This window comes from Oncorhynchus clarkii, chromosome 20 (assembly GCF_045791955.1).
Source record: "Oncorhynchus clarkii lewisi isolate Uvic-CL-2024 chromosome 20, UVic_Ocla_1.0, whole genome shotgun sequence".
NCBI lineage: Eukaryota > Metazoa > Chordata > Actinopteri > Salmoniformes > Salmonidae > Oncorhynchus > Oncorhynchus clarkii.
In genome coordinates this window covers 64,759,952-64,779,250 of record NC_092166.1, presented here as the reverse complement: position 1 = coordinate 64,779,250, position 19,299 = coordinate 64,759,952, and the positions used below count along the sequence as shown (strand labels likewise).

At 37.6% G+C, this 19,299-nt stretch overlaps 2 protein-coding genes across 2 annotated transcripts; both read left to right on the top strand.

Annotated features, from left to right (window-relative positions):
* Positions 1-1,179: 1,179 nt before the first annotated feature.
* LOC139375645 (aquaporin 8a, tandem duplicate 1) lies at positions 1,180-6,976 on the top strand. The gene is made up of 5 exons (XM_071117447.1): positions 1,180-1,457; positions 1,669-1,795; positions 4,220-4,434; positions 6,485-6,619; positions 6,839-6,976. The coding sequence occupies exons 1-5, from the start codon at positions 1,180-1,182 to the stop codon at positions 6,879-6,881; spliced, it is 798 nt and encodes a 265-aa protein (XP_070973548.1). The 3' UTR covers positions 6,882-6,976.
* Positions 6,977-7,820: 844 nt separating this feature from the next.
* LOC139375644 (aquaporin 8a, tandem duplicate 2) lies at positions 7,821-18,101 on the top strand. The gene is made up of 5 exons (XM_071117446.1): positions 7,821-8,080; positions 8,386-8,512; positions 8,819-9,033; positions 9,304-9,438; positions 18,059-18,101. The coding sequence occupies exons 1-5, from the start codon at positions 7,821-7,823 to the stop codon at positions 18,099-18,101; spliced, it is 780 nt and encodes a 259-aa protein (XP_070973547.1).
* Positions 18,102-19,299: the final 1,198 nt, after the last annotated feature.

Here is a 19,299-nt window from a genome sequence, read left to right as displayed (position 1 = left end):
TTACAACATAACCTCTGCTTATTAACCTCTATTAGGCCTAATTAAAGTTATTAAAGCTAGAGTCCTTAATTGAAAGAATAACAAAGAATATTCCCTGCCTCTGCTTTGGTAAAAAGCTAAGGGATTGGCCTGAAGAACCACTCATAGACAGAGCTATGGATGCAAGGACTGACCATCCATCATATCAACATTTTAGTTTTAACCTTGTTTTGAGGCTATATAGTGTTTGTTAAGATTTACTTTGTTTACAAACTTTGGAGTAAAACAGGCTTGTATGTTGGGTTCTTAAGGGGGACTTCAGTTGAACTAAGCTCATGAGGCATTTGTAAGTTATATTCTTCAAAAGTCGATGGGTACATATTTGTAACGGTCGTCGTCGTCTGATGCGGAAGAATCGGACCAAAGTGCAGCGTAGTAAGTGTTCATGACTTTTATTAAACTGAACACTGAAACAAAATAACAAAGTGCAAAACGAAACCGAAACAGTCCTGTCAGGTGCAGAACACTAAACAGAAAACAACTACCCACAAAACATAGGTGGGAAAAAGCTACCTAAGTATGGTTCCCAATCAGAGACAACGATAGTCAGCTGTCCCTGATTGAGAACCATACCCGGCCAAAACAAAGAAATACAAAAGATAGAAAAAAGAACATAGAATGCCCACCCCAAATCACACCCTGACCAAACCAAAATAGAGACATAAAAAGCTCTCTAAGGTCAGGGCGTGACAATATTATTAATTTATACGTTCAAAATAGATGTAGCAACAACAGATTGCCCCTTTAAGTAGGCAAGTAGGACAATTCAACGCACTTGATATTGTTCTTTAGCAGCTATGCCTACTTACTAGGCTAATTATGAACACGATTTATTACCGCTGTGTTTCCCTGATAAGCTAATCCTCGTCTTTCCATCATCAATGCTTCATCCACTACAATAACCACTAACACTACGGCTATTACTATACTCAGAAATTGGGATGTGTGCCAAAACATGTCACCATATTAAGGGGTGTTGGCGATATGAATACTCCCACACATATCCTGAGACCACCCCAATATGACGGTCCTGCCTCTCCTGTCTGCACTTTTATCACGGCATGTATCATGCTCCGGCTGACCACTTAACAGAGCAGGTGTATGTGACACACAGAGAGCAGCAGGAGTCAGCTGAGCAACATGTCCGTGAAAGAGTCAAAGACAGAGCTCTTCACCGTAGCTGACACTGACGCTGTGGAGTCAGGGCCAGGTTCAGAGGTTTTCAACTCCAGAAAGCTAGTTACCACCTTTGAGAGATATATCCAACCGTGCTTGGCTGAGGTGGTGGGATGCGCCCTTTTCATCTTCGTGGGATGCGGATCTGTTATTGAGAATGACGGCGTTCCGGGGAGCCTCCAGCCTGCTCTGGCTCATGGGCTGGCGCTGGTGATTGTTATCGCTGTGCTGGGAGAGATCAGGTGAGGACATGCTGACACCTGTTTACATCTTCCTCCTCTAAGGTCAGAAAGTATTAGGATGTTTTTATGAATGATTTCAACTTTGGGATAAAATAGAATTTTGTTCACATGAATTGAGATTTATAGCTGTAATACGTGTATGAATCTCTTTTGTCAATGTTTTACATTTTTTCAATGTGATTGTACACCTCCTAATTATTTCGGAATCCAGCGGTGGCCACTTCAACCCAGCTGTGTCTGTGAGTGTGTGCATCAGTGGAGGACTGGACGGCATCCTACTGGGGCCATATATACTCTCCCAGATGGTGGGGGGAATGATTGGGGCTGGCTTGGCAAAGGTAAGGGGGCTTTCACACCAAGTTTTTTTTTTTGAACTCTGAAGCGATTAACCCCTAAATTTGGTTAGATTGGACAGGTGGGAACACTAACCGTACTGGGGTGTAAACCAAATAACCCACCGGGCACAAACTGGTTGAATCAATGTTGTTTCAACGCAATTTGTCAATGTATTGTGACACGGAATCTACGTGGAAAATACATTGGTTTTTGAAAAAAGTAATCATGATAAACTGTTGTTTTCAAGATTCACGTCTCCATCAAAACCAAAAATCTAAATTAAAGAATAGGAATAAATCAAACTTTAAAGTGCAATGAAATTTTGATTTGATTTTGTTCTGTTCTCTGGATTTTTGGTTGCGATGGAGACATGAATCCGTCATATCAGTTATTAATTTGTAGACAAACTGGAATTAAAGCCAGACTGAGTCAGTGGCACAGAAGGAACTATCCAAGCAGAAGATACATCTCCTTTAAAATGTCGATATTTGGTTGTGTTGACAACCAAACATAATTCAATATCGCTTTCGAAATACAATAAATAGCCAATTAACTTGTAAGCAAGTTGTATGTTGTATTCTCCAACTCAAGCAAAAATAAAAGGTAAAGAATGGGATTAAGCCAGTGGCTCAGATGGAACTATCCATGCAGTAGATACATCTCCTTATAATGTTGATGTTTTGTTGTGTTGTCAACCAAACACAATTCAATATTACTTTTGTAATACAGTACAGTGCCTTCAGAAAGTATTCACACTTTTTGATTTTTTTTTTAATGACTACCTCGTCTCTGTAGTGTCCCTCAGCCGAGCAGTGAATTTCAAATACAGACTCAAAGAAGGGCACCTATTGGTAGACGGGTAAAATGACAAAATAAATGACATTGAATGCACTTTTGAGCATGATGAAGTTATTCATTACACATTAGATGGTGTATCAATACACCCAGTCACTACAAAATGCAGGCATCCTTCCTAACTCAGTTGCCGGAGAGGAAAGAAACCGCTCAGGGATTTCACCATGAGACCAATGGTGATTTTATACAGTTACATAGTTTAATAGTGGCTGTTATAGAAGAAAACGAATGGAGGATGGATCAACAACATTGTAATTACTCCACAATACTAACCTAAATGACAGAGTGAAAATAAGAAAGGCTCTACAGAATAAAAATACTCCAAAACATGCATCATTTTTGCAAAAATAAAAATAATTTGTCAAAATGTGTCAAAGAAATATGTCCTGAATACAAAGCGTTATATTTGGGGCAAATTCAACACAACACATCACTGAGTCCAACTCATCACTGAGTCCAAATCATATTTTCAAGCATGGTGTTGGCTGCATCATGTTATGGGTGTGCTTGTCATTGGCAAGGACTAGGGTGATTTTTTTTAGGATAAATGGTTCAGTCTGCTTTCCAATAGATACTGGGAGACAAATTCCCCTTTCAGCCGGGCATTAACCTAAAACACAAGGCCAAATCTACACTGAAGTTGCTTACCAAGAAGACATTGAATGTTCCTGAGACACCCCAAAACATCTTCCTCTGGTATGGCCTATGATGCTAATTTCCACATGGCTTACCCTGGCAACAATTTAGAAATCAGTTTGAAATAGTCTAGCTATAGCTTTTCCTTTCCTCTTTTCAACAATATAAATGAATTGTTCAAGGATAGCCTACTCCTATAATTCAAACAATTAAAACATCAAGACATGTATGTTTTACTTTCAGCTCATGTAAAAACACAGAATCCATGCTCCTCAATATTTAGATATGCTAATATGAATTGACCAGATGACCTCTTGCAAATAAGTTCCACACATTCATTCTAAAATGACTAGGTTACAGAGCACCCTCTCGATTGGAGTAATAGGCTACGTTAGTACCAACCAATGATAAGAGAACCAGCTCCAGTCTCCCCTATTCACTGCACTTGGCAGGTATTATAGAGCAGCTATCGCTCATGTTACAAAGCGAATGCAATATGAAGATTGGGACACAAACGTGTTGCTCCATATGATCATAGATGGATTTAACGTGAGCATTTCTGTCCAATAAACAAATGACTTGCATCACACATAGTTTTGTATAGCCTACATATTTTAGTTTGTTCGACATTTGGCAATGTGAAACCAACTGGACCAAATGACCAAAACACAATGTGGCAAATAATCAAACTCTGATTCGAACGATAGCAAACAAACATGTTTTGAGAAACAGTCTCCATGTGCTGTTTTCTTGGAATAAAACACGTGAATGATGTACATCTTTGTTCAGCTTGGATATTAAAATAGGCCTAATCATTTTTTCAAAAGCATTCGGATCTATGAAGAAACAAAAGACCTTCCGATTGTGTTTAATAAAAGGAAATATAACCCAATGTAATCCCAATCTAATCGTACAGATGTTGTGATATTCCTCAGGCAGCATCCTCCACCATCAGCTATGCCAGTGCAGCAGGGGGAGTGTTCAACGTGGTTAAAACCAGCGGAGCGATCGGCAGTGCCACCGTAGCAGAGATAGTCATGACCCTCTTCCTGTCCCTAGTGGTCTGTATGGGGGCTGTGAACGGCAGGACCCGTACACCACTGGCCCCACTCTGCATCGGGCTCACTGTGACTGCTAACATACTGGCTGGGTAAGGGCTGAGGAAAATCTATGGAGACCCATGAATGTCAATAGATACAGATTGTTTGGAAACACCTGAGGCCTACAGTATGTAATGCATTGTCATGATAGATGGTTTAGATTTAGATTTAATAGGATCACCGTTAGCTGACGCCAATGGTGACAGCTAGTCTTAATGGGATCCGACATATAAAGAAAAATACATTACAGACAAAATACTTTACAATTTGCATACATTTTAAAGCATTAACATGTAGCGTGTGTGTGCATCTATCAGTTCTACATACATATCAGGACATACACACAGCAAGTAGGTCACATGGAGGAGAGGTGTTGCTTTATTTGTTTTTGAAACCAGGTTTGCTGTCCACTTGCGCTATATATGATGGAAGGGAGTTTCATGCAATCATGGCTCTGTATAATACTGTAAGTTTCCTTGAAAAAAATTGCTGGACCTGGGGACTGTGAAAAGACCCCGGTTGGCATGTCTGGTGGGGTACGTGTTTGTGTCAGTGCTGTGTGTAAGTGGACTATGCAAACAATTTGGAATTTCCAACACATTAATGTTTCTTATAAAATCAAGAATTGACGCAGTCAGTCTTTCCTCAACTCTTTGCCAAGAGAGACTGACATACATAGTATTAATATTAGCCCTCTGAATACAATGAAGAGCAAGACGGTTCTGGGCCAGCTGCAGCTTAACTAGGTCTTTCTTTGCAGCACTTAAAAGAAATGACTGGACAATAATCAAGAAAATATAAAACTAGAGCTTATTACGGACAGACCTCTCCCCATCTTTACAACCATTGAATCTACAGTATATGTTTTGACAATGACAGTTTACAATCTAAGGTAACAGCAAGTAATTTAGTCTCCTAAACTTTTTCAACAGCCACACCATTCATTACCAGATTCAGCTAAGGTTAAGAACTTAGGGAATGATTTGTAACAAATACAATGCTCTTAGAGATTTTAGAGATGTCGAGGACCAGTTTATTACTGGCCACACATTCCAAAACAGACTGCAACTCTTTGTTAAGGGTTTCAGTGACTTCATTAGCTTTGGTTGCTGATGCATATATGGTTGAATCATCAGCATACATGGACACACATGCTTTATTCAATGTCAGTGGCAAATCATTGGTAAAAATAGAAAAGAGTAGAGGGCCTAGAGCACTGCCCAGTAGTACACCACACTTTACATGTTTGACATTAGAGAAGCTTCCATTAAAGAAAACCCTTTGAGTTCTATTAGATAGATAGCTCTGAATCCGCGATATGGCAGATTTGAAAAAGCCATAGAACACAAGTTTTCTCAACAATAGGTTATGATCAATAATATCAAATGCTGTACAGGAATCTAACAGTACAGCTTCCACATCTTCTTCTTATCAATTTCTTTCAACCAATCATTAGTCATTTGTGTCAGTGCAGTACATGTTGAGTGCTTTTCTCTATAAGCATGCTGAAAGTCTGTTGTTAATTTGTTTACAAAGAAGTAGTATTGTATTTGGTCAAACACCTTTTTTTCCAACAGTTTGCTAAGAGCTGACAACAAGCGGATAGGTATGTTGTAGAACCAGTAAAGGCCGGTTTATTGGGTAGCTGAATGACTTTGGCTTCACTCCAGACCTGAGGACAAAGACTTTCCTCTATGTTCAGATTAAAGATATGACAGATGGGAGAGGCTCTCGAGTCAGCTACCATCCTCAGTAGCTTTCCATCTGTTGGCAATGCCCGGAGGTTTGTCATTATTTATCGACAACAATCATTTTTCCTCCTTTCCCACACTAAATTTGCAACATCAAATGGTTTGGTGATGAATGGTGTTTTGAAATGACAAGTGTTCGCAGCAGAACAGTTTCGATACTATTTCTGCTGTGCTATTTGTTGTTATCGACAACAACAAGAAATGTCACAGCAGAAACAAAGAGGGCATTGCCATTGACATCACTGCCTCCCTGATAATGATTAATTATATGAATACATTAATTGATCTAATGTAATGCATAGTTCTATCAATATAGTAACCAGATGTGTTTGTCCCATTGATCTTTCAGAGGGTCAGCATCTGGAGGGTGTATGAACCCAGCACGGGCGTTTGGCCCTGCAGTGGTAGCTAACTACTGGGAGTACCACTGGATCTACTGGGTGGGACCGATGGCAGGGGCCCTTATCACTGGCAGCTTGGTCAGGTAGGATACAGCACGCCCAGCTTTCATTACCCATTTATAGATTGTATTACCTTTAGGCCATAGATTATTGCCTAAAATAGGCACTAAAATGGCACTGCATTTCCATACGTTTTCAGCATGTTATAGTCATACTGAATACAGTCACTAGGAGAATATTTCTTCATCGCATTGTAATTAATGTATTGTTTACTATTATTTAGTTCAGATTTTTGTACACAGGTTGTTGTTGGGAGACCAGAAAACTCGTCTTGTTCTGAAGTGAATGTACCGCCTCGGAGCAACGGGAGCCTTTTTGACAATGTGTTTGCCATGCTTTTTTTTTAAAAACAATGTCATTGTCTTCCCAAGTATTGTATTGCCCTCTATAGCTTGCAGAACCTTTGAAGTTCCCATCTTGTCGTACACATCATATTGTATTGAACTGTAGTGAACTATAAAACAAAAACTGTTTGCATAAATACATTACATTCAAACCTATGATCACTTCTGGCCATTCAGTCCATCAATCATTGTTGATATGTTTGGTTCAAAGTTCTTAAATGGAAAACATTAATAGTTTATGGCTATTTTATTACATGATAGGTGGTGTAATAACTTCCAGAACTCAACAGAGGCATTGAACTCACTGACCAAATTTGGTCAAATCACACTTCAGCTTGCATGCATATATATATATAATTTATTGACAATAAATGCATCCCTGTCTATGACAGTGTCTCAAATGTAAAATATGTCGATATAGAAAGCGTTGTGAGTAGGTGACCTTGTCAATGTCCTCCCATTTAACTTTCCGATTGTGACATAGTGACCTTTATCAAGACACTTCTAACCTCTGGCAGCCGTAGCCAACTTAGCAACTGAAGTTTACCCTTATCGATTTGCAAGGCATGAACATGACGTTGCCTCCCTCTCATGCTGTCTTGTAAAGCTGTTGAGCACACTTCAGGCTAAGAAGTCCTTTGTTGAACTGGTATGAACTGCCTCTATCAGAATGAGGTCAAGGAGCAGAATAAAATATGTCTAGAAATTGCCCTGCTAAGGTTTATGGTCAGTGGGTCAAACAATGAGGCAATATCAATATAGACCGCCAGTGATTATAAATTGTCAAGACACTATCAAAGTCGCTCACTTGTATCTCAGACACTTCAACTAGACAGTCAGACGGACAGTCAGATTTACTCTTGAGGTCCGGACAGACACAATGGGAGTTGAGAAAATGGAGCTGGATGAGGGACACTCGACTCTGATGAGTGGCACCAAGAAGCCTCCCCCGGTTCGGCCTCCCAACACGTTTGAGCGCATCATCCAACCCTGCCTGGCAGAGGTGGTGGGAACCATGTTCTTTGTCTTCATCGGGTGTGTGTCGGTCATTGAGAACGTTGAGTCTGCAGGCAGGGTACAGCCGGCGCTGGTCCATGGCCTGGCTGTGGCTGTCATGGTGGCATGCATGGATCAGATCAGGTAGGACTCACCTGTACTGCTCTGGTTGATCTTAACTGTGTGATCTTACCTCACCTGGCTTTTTCATGCAACTTAAAGCTTTGCTTGCAGCAAGCTAATGGTCTACTGTGCAGATAACTATTTCTTATTTTCTCAAGATATAAATTGGAATAAAATGTATTTTGGATAAAAAATTATCTGAAAAAATATATGTATGAAAAATAGTTTGTTATAGAAGCAAATCATTTTATACAATTGAATTTGAATAATTATATCAGTGTGTAGGCTTTTTCAATGCAGCTTACTAGATCCTTCTCTTCATGCAGTGGATCCCATTTCAACCCTCCCTTCACCATTGCCATCTACCTGTGTGGCGGCATGAAACTGTTCATGGTTGTCCCATACCTTATCAGCCAGTTATTAGGAGGGGTGCTGGGAGCTGCCATGTCAAAGGTCAGTTGAGTTATTAATGTTCACCTGCGGTAACCTCTAATGAACAGGTTCAGTGGTACAAATGGGGAACAGCTTCTAATTCTATAGTGGAAAGGTTCATCTCTTCCACCAGCCGGCTCTCATTGAGCCTGGGGACAAAATCAGGGAAAGGCATTCTTATAAAGTTAAGAAAATCAATCAATCAATTATTTGTATAGGCCTAGAGCTTTTATGAATACATTTGTCACTAATGTGAAGTGGTGTACTGCTGTGCTTACCTCCTGCAATATGCAGGTCAGCAGTTGACTGATGTATACTGTCCCTCAGATGATGACATCAAAGGAGAACTATGCCAACGCCACCGGAGCGGCGTTTACTATCCTCCATACAGAGGACCAGCTGGCGGGAGCCATATTTGGAGAGATCGCCATGACGTGCCTGGTTACCATGGTAGTATTGCTAGGGGCGGTCAATGCAAAGAGCAAAAGCCCAATGGTGCCTTTCCTGGTAGGCTGTACTGTCATCATCAACATTCTGGCAGGGTGAGTTGAGAGAAGATATTTATTGAATTGTACAATATTTAAGAATCCAATATTACCTTTTTAAGCCTGCCCTAAGAATTCTAGACTATTGCAATACCCACATGCTCAGAATTCACCAATAGTCAGTTTCAGACATATTGCCAAGTTTGTATCATGTGCCAGATAATATCCCCTTTACCAAACAGCATCTCTGATTTCTCTAAAGTTGGCGTTGACTGTTATCCTAGATATTAGTACTTAAGCACTTAACCTGTCTGTGTGCTGGTGCAGGGGGGATGTGTCTGGGACCTGTCTGAACCCAGCCAGGGCTCTGGGGCCAGCGGTAATGGCCAACTACTGGACCTACCATTGGGTTTACTGGGCTGGTCCTATCACAGGAGGTCTACTGGCAGCAGGACTAGTGAGGTGAGAGACACAGTAGATAGGCCATCACATAAAATATGTTCAAACCTGTAATGTGTTTTTTTTTCTTTTTTCAAATTCCATACATTTACATTTACGAAAATATATACATCCTTCTACAATGTACTTGATATCCTGCATACTATAGATCAAATTTTGCAGTAGCAAGTTGACTTTGTAAAGGTAAAAAGTTTAATACAGAGCTTTCTGGATACAGGTGGTTATGTAAAACTGCAAAGGCTACTAGTACCAGGGGCTAAAAGACCAAGGCCAATAGCATGGTGGCTAAAGAGCATGGCTAAAACACAAATGACCATAACGCAAAATATGCTTCTGAGTCTCAAGACTATATAATCATTCTGAATTAATAAAAAATCGGTGCCTTCCGAAAGTATTCACACCACTTGAGTTCCACATTTTATTATGAAACACCCTGAATTTAAAATGGATTAACTTTAGATTGTATACTACTGGCCTACACACAATACCCCATAATGTCAAAGTAGAATTATGTTTTTACACATTTTTCCAAATGAATTAAACATGAAAAGCTGAAACGTCTCGTGCCAAACCTTTTTCATGGCAAGCCTAAATAAGTTTAGGAGTACACGTTTGCTTTACAAGTCACATAATAAGTTGCATGGACTCACTCTTTGTGCAATAATAGTGTTTAACACAATGTTTTTATGACGACCTCATCTCTGTACCCCACACATACAGTACAATTACCTGTAAGGTCCCTCAATCGAGCAGTGAATTTCAAACACAGATTCAACCACAAACACCAGGGATGTTTTCTAATGCCTGCAAAGGGCATCTGTTAGTACACGAGTAACAAAGATACATGCGTCCTTTCTAACTAATTTGCTGGAGAGGAAGGAAACCACTCAGGGATTTCACCATGAGACCAATGGTGACTTTAAAACAGTTTCAGAATTTAATGGCTGTGATAGGAGAAAACTGAGGATAGTTCAACAACATTGTAGTTACTCCACAATACACACCAAAATGACAGAGTGAAAAGAAGGAAGCCTGTACAGAATTTTAAAAATCCTAAATGTGTGCCCTGTTTGCAATCAGACATGATTGTAAAACTGACAATAATTTGCCAAATAAATTAACTTTATGTCCTGAATACAAAGTGTTATGTTTGGTGCAAATCCAACACAACACATCACTGAGTACCACTCTTGAGATTTTCAAGCATGGTGGTGGCTGCATCACATTATGGGTATGCTTGTCATTGGCAAGGACTAGGGAGGTTTTAAATAAAAAGAAACGGGATAGAGCTAAGCACAGGCAAAATCCTAGAGGAAAACCTGGTTAAGTCTGCTGTCTAGCAATGATCAACAACCAACTTGACAGAGATTGAAGAATTGTAACACAAGGCCAAACATACACTGGAGTTGCTTATCAAGATGACATTGGATGTTCTTGAGTGGCCTGGTTACAGTTTTGACTTAAATTGTCTTGAAAATCTGTGGCAAGACTTGAAAATGGCTGTCTAGCAATGATCAACAACCAACTTGACAGAGCTTGAAGAATTTTAAAAATAACTATGTGCAAATATTGTACAATCCTGGTGTGCAAACCTCTTATAGACTTACAAAGAAAGACTCACAGCTGAAATCACTGCCAAAGGTGCTTCTACAAAGTATTGACTCATGGGTGTGAATACTTATGTAAATGAGTTATTTCTGCATTTAGATTTCAATACATTTGCAAAAATTTCTAAAAACATGTTTTCACTATGCCATTGTGGGGTATTGTGTGTAGATGGGTGAGAGAAACAATATAAATGTCATCCATTTTAAAGTCAGACAGGATGTAACACAACAAAATGTGGACTAAGTCAAGGGGTATGAATACTTTCTGAAGACATTGTATATATGACACTGATACAACTGTAAGTTGAACTGTCTAACAACAGTTAGACTTCTGCTACTTGGTCATGTTGTCCGGAACAGAGAGTGGTGTTCAGCATTTTAGCAAGTTCAAGGTTGGATTGTCAGTTCCTGAGGCCCAGAATTCTGTCCTGACATCTGTGTCAACGGGATTTATGGATTAAACACTTTTGTACATTAGATGGTTTTAAGTTATGTGTAAGCAATTAGGCAAGCTATTCATATTAGGCAGACTATTCATATTAGGCAGACTATTCATATTAGGCAGACTAATCATATTAGGCAGACTATTCATATTAGGCAGACTATTCATATTAGGCAGACTATTCATATTAAGCAGACTAATCATATTAGGCAAGCTATTCATATTAGGCAGACTATTCATATTAAGCAGACTAATCATATTAGGCAGACTAATCATATTAGGCAGACTATTCATATTAAGCAGACTAATCATATTAGGCAGACTAATCATATTAGGCAGACTATTCATATTAGGCAGACTATTCATATTAAGCAGACTAATCATATTAGGCAGACTAATCATATTAGGCAGACTATTCATATTAGGCAGACTATTCATATTAAGCAGACTAATCATATTAGGCAGACTAATCATATTAGGCAGACTATTCATATTAGGCAGACTATTCATATTAAGCAGACTAATCATATTAGGCAGACTAATCATATTAGGCAGACTATTCATATTAGGCAGACTATTCATATTAAGCAGACTAATCATATTAGGCAGACTAATCATATTAGGCAGACTAATCATATTAGGCAGACTATTCATATTAGGCAGACTATTCATATTAGGCAGACTAATCATATTAGGCAGACTATTCATATTAGGCAGACTATTCATATTAAGCAGACTAATCATATTAGGCAGACTAATCATATTAGGCAGACTATTCATATTAGGCAGACTATTCATATTAGGCAGACTAATCATATTAGGCAGACTATTCATATTAGGCAGACTATTCATATTAGGCAGACTAATCATATTAGGCAGACTATTCATATTAGGCAGACTATTCATATTAGGCAGACTAATCATATTAGGCAGACTATTCATATTAGGCAGACTATTCATATTAGGCAGACTAATCATATTAGGCAGACTATTCATATTAGGCAGACTAATCATATTAGGCAGACTATTCATATTAGGCAGACTAATCATATTAGGCAGACTATTCATATTAGGCAGACTATTCATATTAGGCAGACTAATCATATTAGGCAGACTATTCATATCAGGCAGACTATTCCTATTAGGCAGACTATTCATATTAGGCAGACTAATCATATTAGGCAGACTATTCATATTAGGCAGACTATTCATATTAGGCAGACTAATCATATTAGGCAGACTATTCATATTAGGCAGACTATTCATATTAGGCAGACTAATCATATTAGGCAGACTAATCATATTAGGCAGACTAATCATATTAGGCAGACTGTTCATATTAGGCAGACTAATCATATTAGGCAGACTAATCATATTAGGCAGACTAATCATATTAGGCAGACTAATCATATTAGGCAGACTATTCATATTAGGCAGACTATTCATATTAGGCAGACTAATCATATTGGGCAGACTATTCATATTAGGCAGACTATTCATATTAAGCAGACTAATCATGTTAGGCAGACTATTCATATTAGGCAGACTATTCATATTAGGCAGACTAATCATATTAGGCAGACTATTCATATTAGGCAGACTAATCATATTAGGCAGACTATTCATATTAGGCAGACTAATCATATTAGGCAGACTATTCATATTAGGCAGACTATTCATATTAGGCAGACTAATCATATTAGGCAGACTATTCATATTAGGCAGACTATTCCTATTAGGCAGACTATTCATATTAGGCAGACTAATCATATTAGGCAGACTATTCATATTAGGCAGACTATTCATATTAGGCAGACTAATCATATTAGGCAGACTATTCATATTAGGCAGACTATTCATATTAGGCAGACTATTCATATTAGGCAGACTAATCATATTAGGCAGACTAATCATATTAGGCAGACTAATCATATTAGGCAGACTATTCATATTAGGCAGACTAATCATATTAGGCAGACTAATCATATTAGGCAGACTAATCATATTAGGCAGACTATTCATATTAGGCAGACTATTCATATTAGGCAGACTAATCATATTAGGCAGACTATTCATATTAGGCAGACTATTCATATTAAGCAGACTAATCATATTAGGCAGACTAATCATATTAGGCAGACTATTCATATTAGGCAGACTATTCATATTAGGCAGACTAATCATATTAGGCAGACTATTCATATTAGGCAGACTATTCATATTAGGCAGACTAATCATATTAGGCAGACTATTCATATTAGGCAGACTATTCATATTAGGCAGACTAATCATATTAGGCAGACTATTCATATTAGGCAGACTATTCATATTAGGCAGACTAATCATATTAGGCAGACTAATCATATTAGGCAGACTATTCATATTAGGCAGACTATTCCTATTAGGCAGACTATTCATATTAGGCAGACTAATCATATTAGGCAGACTATTCATATTAGGCAGACTATTCATATTAGGCAGACTAATCATATTAGGCAGACTATTCATATTAGGCAGACTATTCATATTAGGCAGACTAATCATATTAGGCAGACTAATCATATTAGGCAGACTAATCATATTAGGCAGACTATTCATATTAGGCAGACTAATCATATTTGGCAGACTAATCATATTAGGCAGACTAATCATATTAGGCAGACTATTCATATTAGGCAGACTATTCATATTAGGCAGACTAATCATATTAGGCAGACTATTCATATTAGGCAGACTATTCATATTAAGCAGACTAATCATATTAGGCAGACTAATCATATTAGGCAGACTATTCATATTAGGCAGACTATTCATATTAGGCAGACTAATCATATTAGGCAGACTATTCATATTAGGCAGACTATTCATATTAGGCAGACTAATCATATTAGGCAGACTATTCATATTAGGCAGACTATTCATATTAGGCAGACTAATCATATTAGGCAGACTATTCATATTAGGCAGACTATTCATATTAGGCAGACTAATCATATTAGGCAGACTATTCATATTAGGCAGACTATTCATATTAGGCAGACTAATCATATTAGGCAGACTATTCATATTAGGCAGACTAATCATATTAGGCAGACTATTCATATTAGGCAGACTAATCATATTAGGCAGACTATTCATATTAGGCAGACTATTCATATTAGGCAGACTAATCATATTAGGCAGACTATTCATATTAGGCAGACTATTCCTATTAGGCAGACTATTCATATTAGGCAGACTAATCATATTAGGCAGACTATTCATATTAGGCAGACTATTCATATTAGGCAGACTAATCATATTAGGCAGACTATTCATATTAGGCAGACTATTCATATTAGGCAGACTAATCATATTAGGCAGACTATTCATATTAGGCAGACTAATCATATTAGGCAGACTATTCATATTAGGCAGACTATTCATATTAGGCAGACTATTCATATTAGGCAGACTATTCATATTAGGCAGACTATTCATATTAGGCAGACTAATCATATTAGGCAGACTAATCATATTAGGCAGACTAATCATATTAGGCAGACTATTCATATTAGGCAGACTATTCATATTAGGCAGACTAATCATATTAGGCAGACTATTCATATTAGGCAGACTATTCATATTAGGCAGACTAATCATATTAGGCAGACTATTCATATTAGGCAGACTATTCATATTAGGCAGACTAATCATATTAGGCAGACTAATCATATTAGGCAGACTAATCATATTAGGCAGACTGTTCATATTAGGCAGACTAATCATATTAGGCAGACTAATCATATTAGGCAGACTAATCATATTAGGCAGACTAATCATATTAGGCAGACTATTCATATTAGGCAGACTATTCATATTAGGCAGACTAATCATATTGGGCAGACTATTCATATTAGGCAGACTATTCATATTAAGCAGACTAATCATGTTAGGCAGACTATTCATATTAGGCAGACTATTCATATTAGGCAGACTAATCATATTAGGCAGACTATTCATATTAGGCAGACTAATCATATTAGGCAGACTATTCATATTAGGCAGACTAATCATATTAGGCAGACTATTCATATTAGGCAGACTATTCATATTAGGCAGACTATTCATATTAGGCAGACTATTCCTATTAGGCAGACTATTCATATTAGGCAGACTAATCATATTAGGCAGACTATTCATATTAGGCAGACTATTCATATTAGGCAGACTAATCATATTAGGCAGACTATTCATATTAGGCAGACTATTCATATTAGGCAGACTAATCATATTAGGCAGACTAATCATATTAGGCAGACTAATCATATTAGGCAGACTATTCATATTAGGCAGACTAATCATATTAGGCAGACTAATCATATTAGGCAGACTAATCATATTAGGCAGACTAATCATATTAGGCAGACTATTCATATTAGGCAGACTATTCATATTAGGCAGACTAATCATATTAGGCAGACTATTCATATTAGGCAGACTATTCATATTAAGCAGACTAATCATATTAGGCAGACTAATCATATTAGGCAGACTATTCATATTAGGCAGACTATTCATATTAGGCAGACTAATCATATTAGGCAGACTATTCATATTAGGCAGACTATTCATATTAGGCAGACTAATCATATTAGGCAGACTATTCATATTAGGCAGACTATTCATATTAGGCAGACTAATCATATTAGGCAGACTATTCATATTAGGCAGACTATTCATATTAGGCAGACTAATCATATTAGGCAGACTATTCATATTAGGCAGACTATTCATATTAGGCAGACTAATCATATTAGGCAGACTATTCATATTAGGCAGACTAATCATATTAGGCAGACTATTCATATTAGGCAGACTAATCATATTAGGCAGACTATTCATATTAGGCAGACTATTCATATTAGGCAGACTAATCATATTAGGCAGACTATTCATATTAGGCAGACTATTCCTATTAGGCAGACTATTCATATTAGGCAGACTAATCATATTAGGCAGACTATTCATATTAGGCAGACTATTCATATTAGGCAGACTAATCATATTAGGCAGACTATTCATATTAGGCAGACTATTCATATTAGGCAGACTAATCATATTAGGCAGACTATTCATATTAGGCAGACTAATCATATTAGGCAGACTATTCATATTAGGCAGACTATTCATATTAGGCAGACTATTCATATTAGGCAGACTATTCATATTAGGCAGACTAATCATATTAGGCAGACTAATCATATTAGGCAGACTAATCATATTAGGCAGACTATTCATATTAGGCAGACTATTCATATTAGGCAGACTATTCATATTAGGCAGACTAATCATATTAGGCAGACTAATCATATTAGGCAGACTAATCATATTAGGCAGACTAATCATATTAGGCAGACTAATCATATTAAGCAGACTATTCATATTAGGCAGACTAATCATATTAAGCAGACTAATCATATTAAGCAGACTATTCATATTAGGCAGACTATTCATATTAGGCAGACTATTCATATTAAGCAGACTAATCATATTAAGCAGACTATTCATATTAGGCAGACTAATCATATTAGGCAGACTAATCATATTAGGCAGACTATTCATATTAGGCAGACTATTCATATTAGGCAGACTAATCATATTAGGCAGACTAATCATATTAGGCAAACTAATCATATTAAGCAGACTAATCATATTAGGCAGACTAATCATATTAGGCAGACTATTCATATTAAGCAGACTAATCATATTAGGCAGACTATTCATATTAGGCAGACTAATCATATTAGGCAGACTATTCATATTAAGCAGACTAATCATATTAGGCAGACTATTCATATTAGGCAGACTAATCATATTAGGCAGACTAATCATATTAGGCAGACTATTCATATTAAGCAGACTAATCATATTAGGCAGACTAATCATATTAGGCAGACTATTCATATTAGGCAGACTATTCATATTAGGCAGACTATTCATATTAAGCAGACTAATCATATTAGGCAGACTAATCATATTAGGCAGACTATTCATATTAGGCAGACTAATCATATTAGGCAGACTAATCATATTAGGCAGACTAATCATATTAGGCAGACTATTCATATTAGGCAGACTAATCATATTAAGCAGACTAATCATATTAGGCAGACTATTCATATTAGGCAGACTAATCATATTAGGCAGACAAATCATATTAGGCAGACTATTCATATTAGGCAGACTATTCATATTAAGCAGACTAATCATATTAGGCAGACTAATCATATTAGGCAGACTAATCATATTAGGCAGACTAATCATATTAAGCAGACTAATCATATTAGGCAGACTATTCATATTAGGCAGACTATTCATATTAGGCAGACTATTCATATTAGGCAGACTAATCATATTAGGCAGACTAATCATATTAGGCAAAAATATGTGCGTATGTGGTGGTCGTCGATCTTGGTCGTTGTCTTGGCATCCTGGCCGCCCCCCAAAATACCTTATGTTGCTAGTGTGATATCTTTATCCGTGTCTAGTTTCTGTTGTGATTTTGAGTAAAATATCCGCTTTTCTTTTCCAGACTTGTGCTTGGAGATGAGAAGACACGAGTCATCATGAAGTGACATCCTACTCTACATGTCCTGTGCAAGTCACTTACCTTTTTGTCATATTATAAAGCTTTTTTTTCCTAAGAAACGTGAATTTAGACTGGAATTTCTGTTTAATTTGAAAGACTATGAATCTGGTTTGTAAATGTCAGCAGATAGGAGATGTCATATTGTACTAATATAACTCTTATTGTACTCTCTGATTCCAGTTTGCTTTCGTGCTTTTCCTTTAAATTAAAAGATAAAGATGTGGATGCCCTCTAAAGATGATTGTAACTGCAAGCTGATTTGCCGTGCTGCAAAAGCACCCCCCCCCCCCCGTTGGGCATGATCCAACTGGTCCATTTGTTGTTTCATTTTGTATTTCTGGATGTATTGGTCTCTGGCAACAACACAAAACCAGCGCTAATAGCATTGTGCAGATCGGACCATATGGCGCTGCCCGCTGTGTTGGTGATTTAATAGCAAGACCGCACGTCAAACTTCACCTGGGCGGCGCTGTTTCAGCTGCTGAAATTGACCTCTCTTTTAATGACGCATTATAGGCCTACTACAGTATTGGGCTTACTTAGCATTCATCACCACCAATGTACACCCAAATAAAGCATATAAATATGCTTACTTACATGTTTGATTGCGTATATGATTTGCTTAATGAAAAATATTGCGATATTTTCATTATTTCTCTATTTTTGTTTGCTTCGAAGTAGGTCTACCAAGAGGCACACTTTTGAATAGAGTTCAATATCATATAGTTTAATTTACTGGTAGACCTAAAGCTATTCATCATAAAACAATTTTGGTATATTCTCACTTCGACTTTTCTTAGCTCATCAAGCCTTCTCATCAAACAACATTAACAAAGTCAAAAGAAACCAACAAAACGTGTTGTTTTTGATGCTGTTGCGACTGGACAGAGACATCTCTCCAGCCAATCCTAGTCGAGAGAATGGAGGGAAGGGGCTTGTAGTGGTACCACCTGCCCAGAGCGGACACGACCAAGGACAATAACTTCTGGAAAGATGCTCTGGGAGGATGGGAAGTTGTTGCACATCTTCCCAGCGACTACCACGGTCAGAACATCAGCCAGCAGCTAGAGCACAAGAACGTTGCCAGCCAGTATGGCAATAGAATATTTAGAACGAACGACTGGGTCGCCTCCATAGATACAGAACAAAAAGACTGAATGACTGTGTCACGTTTCTGGCAACCG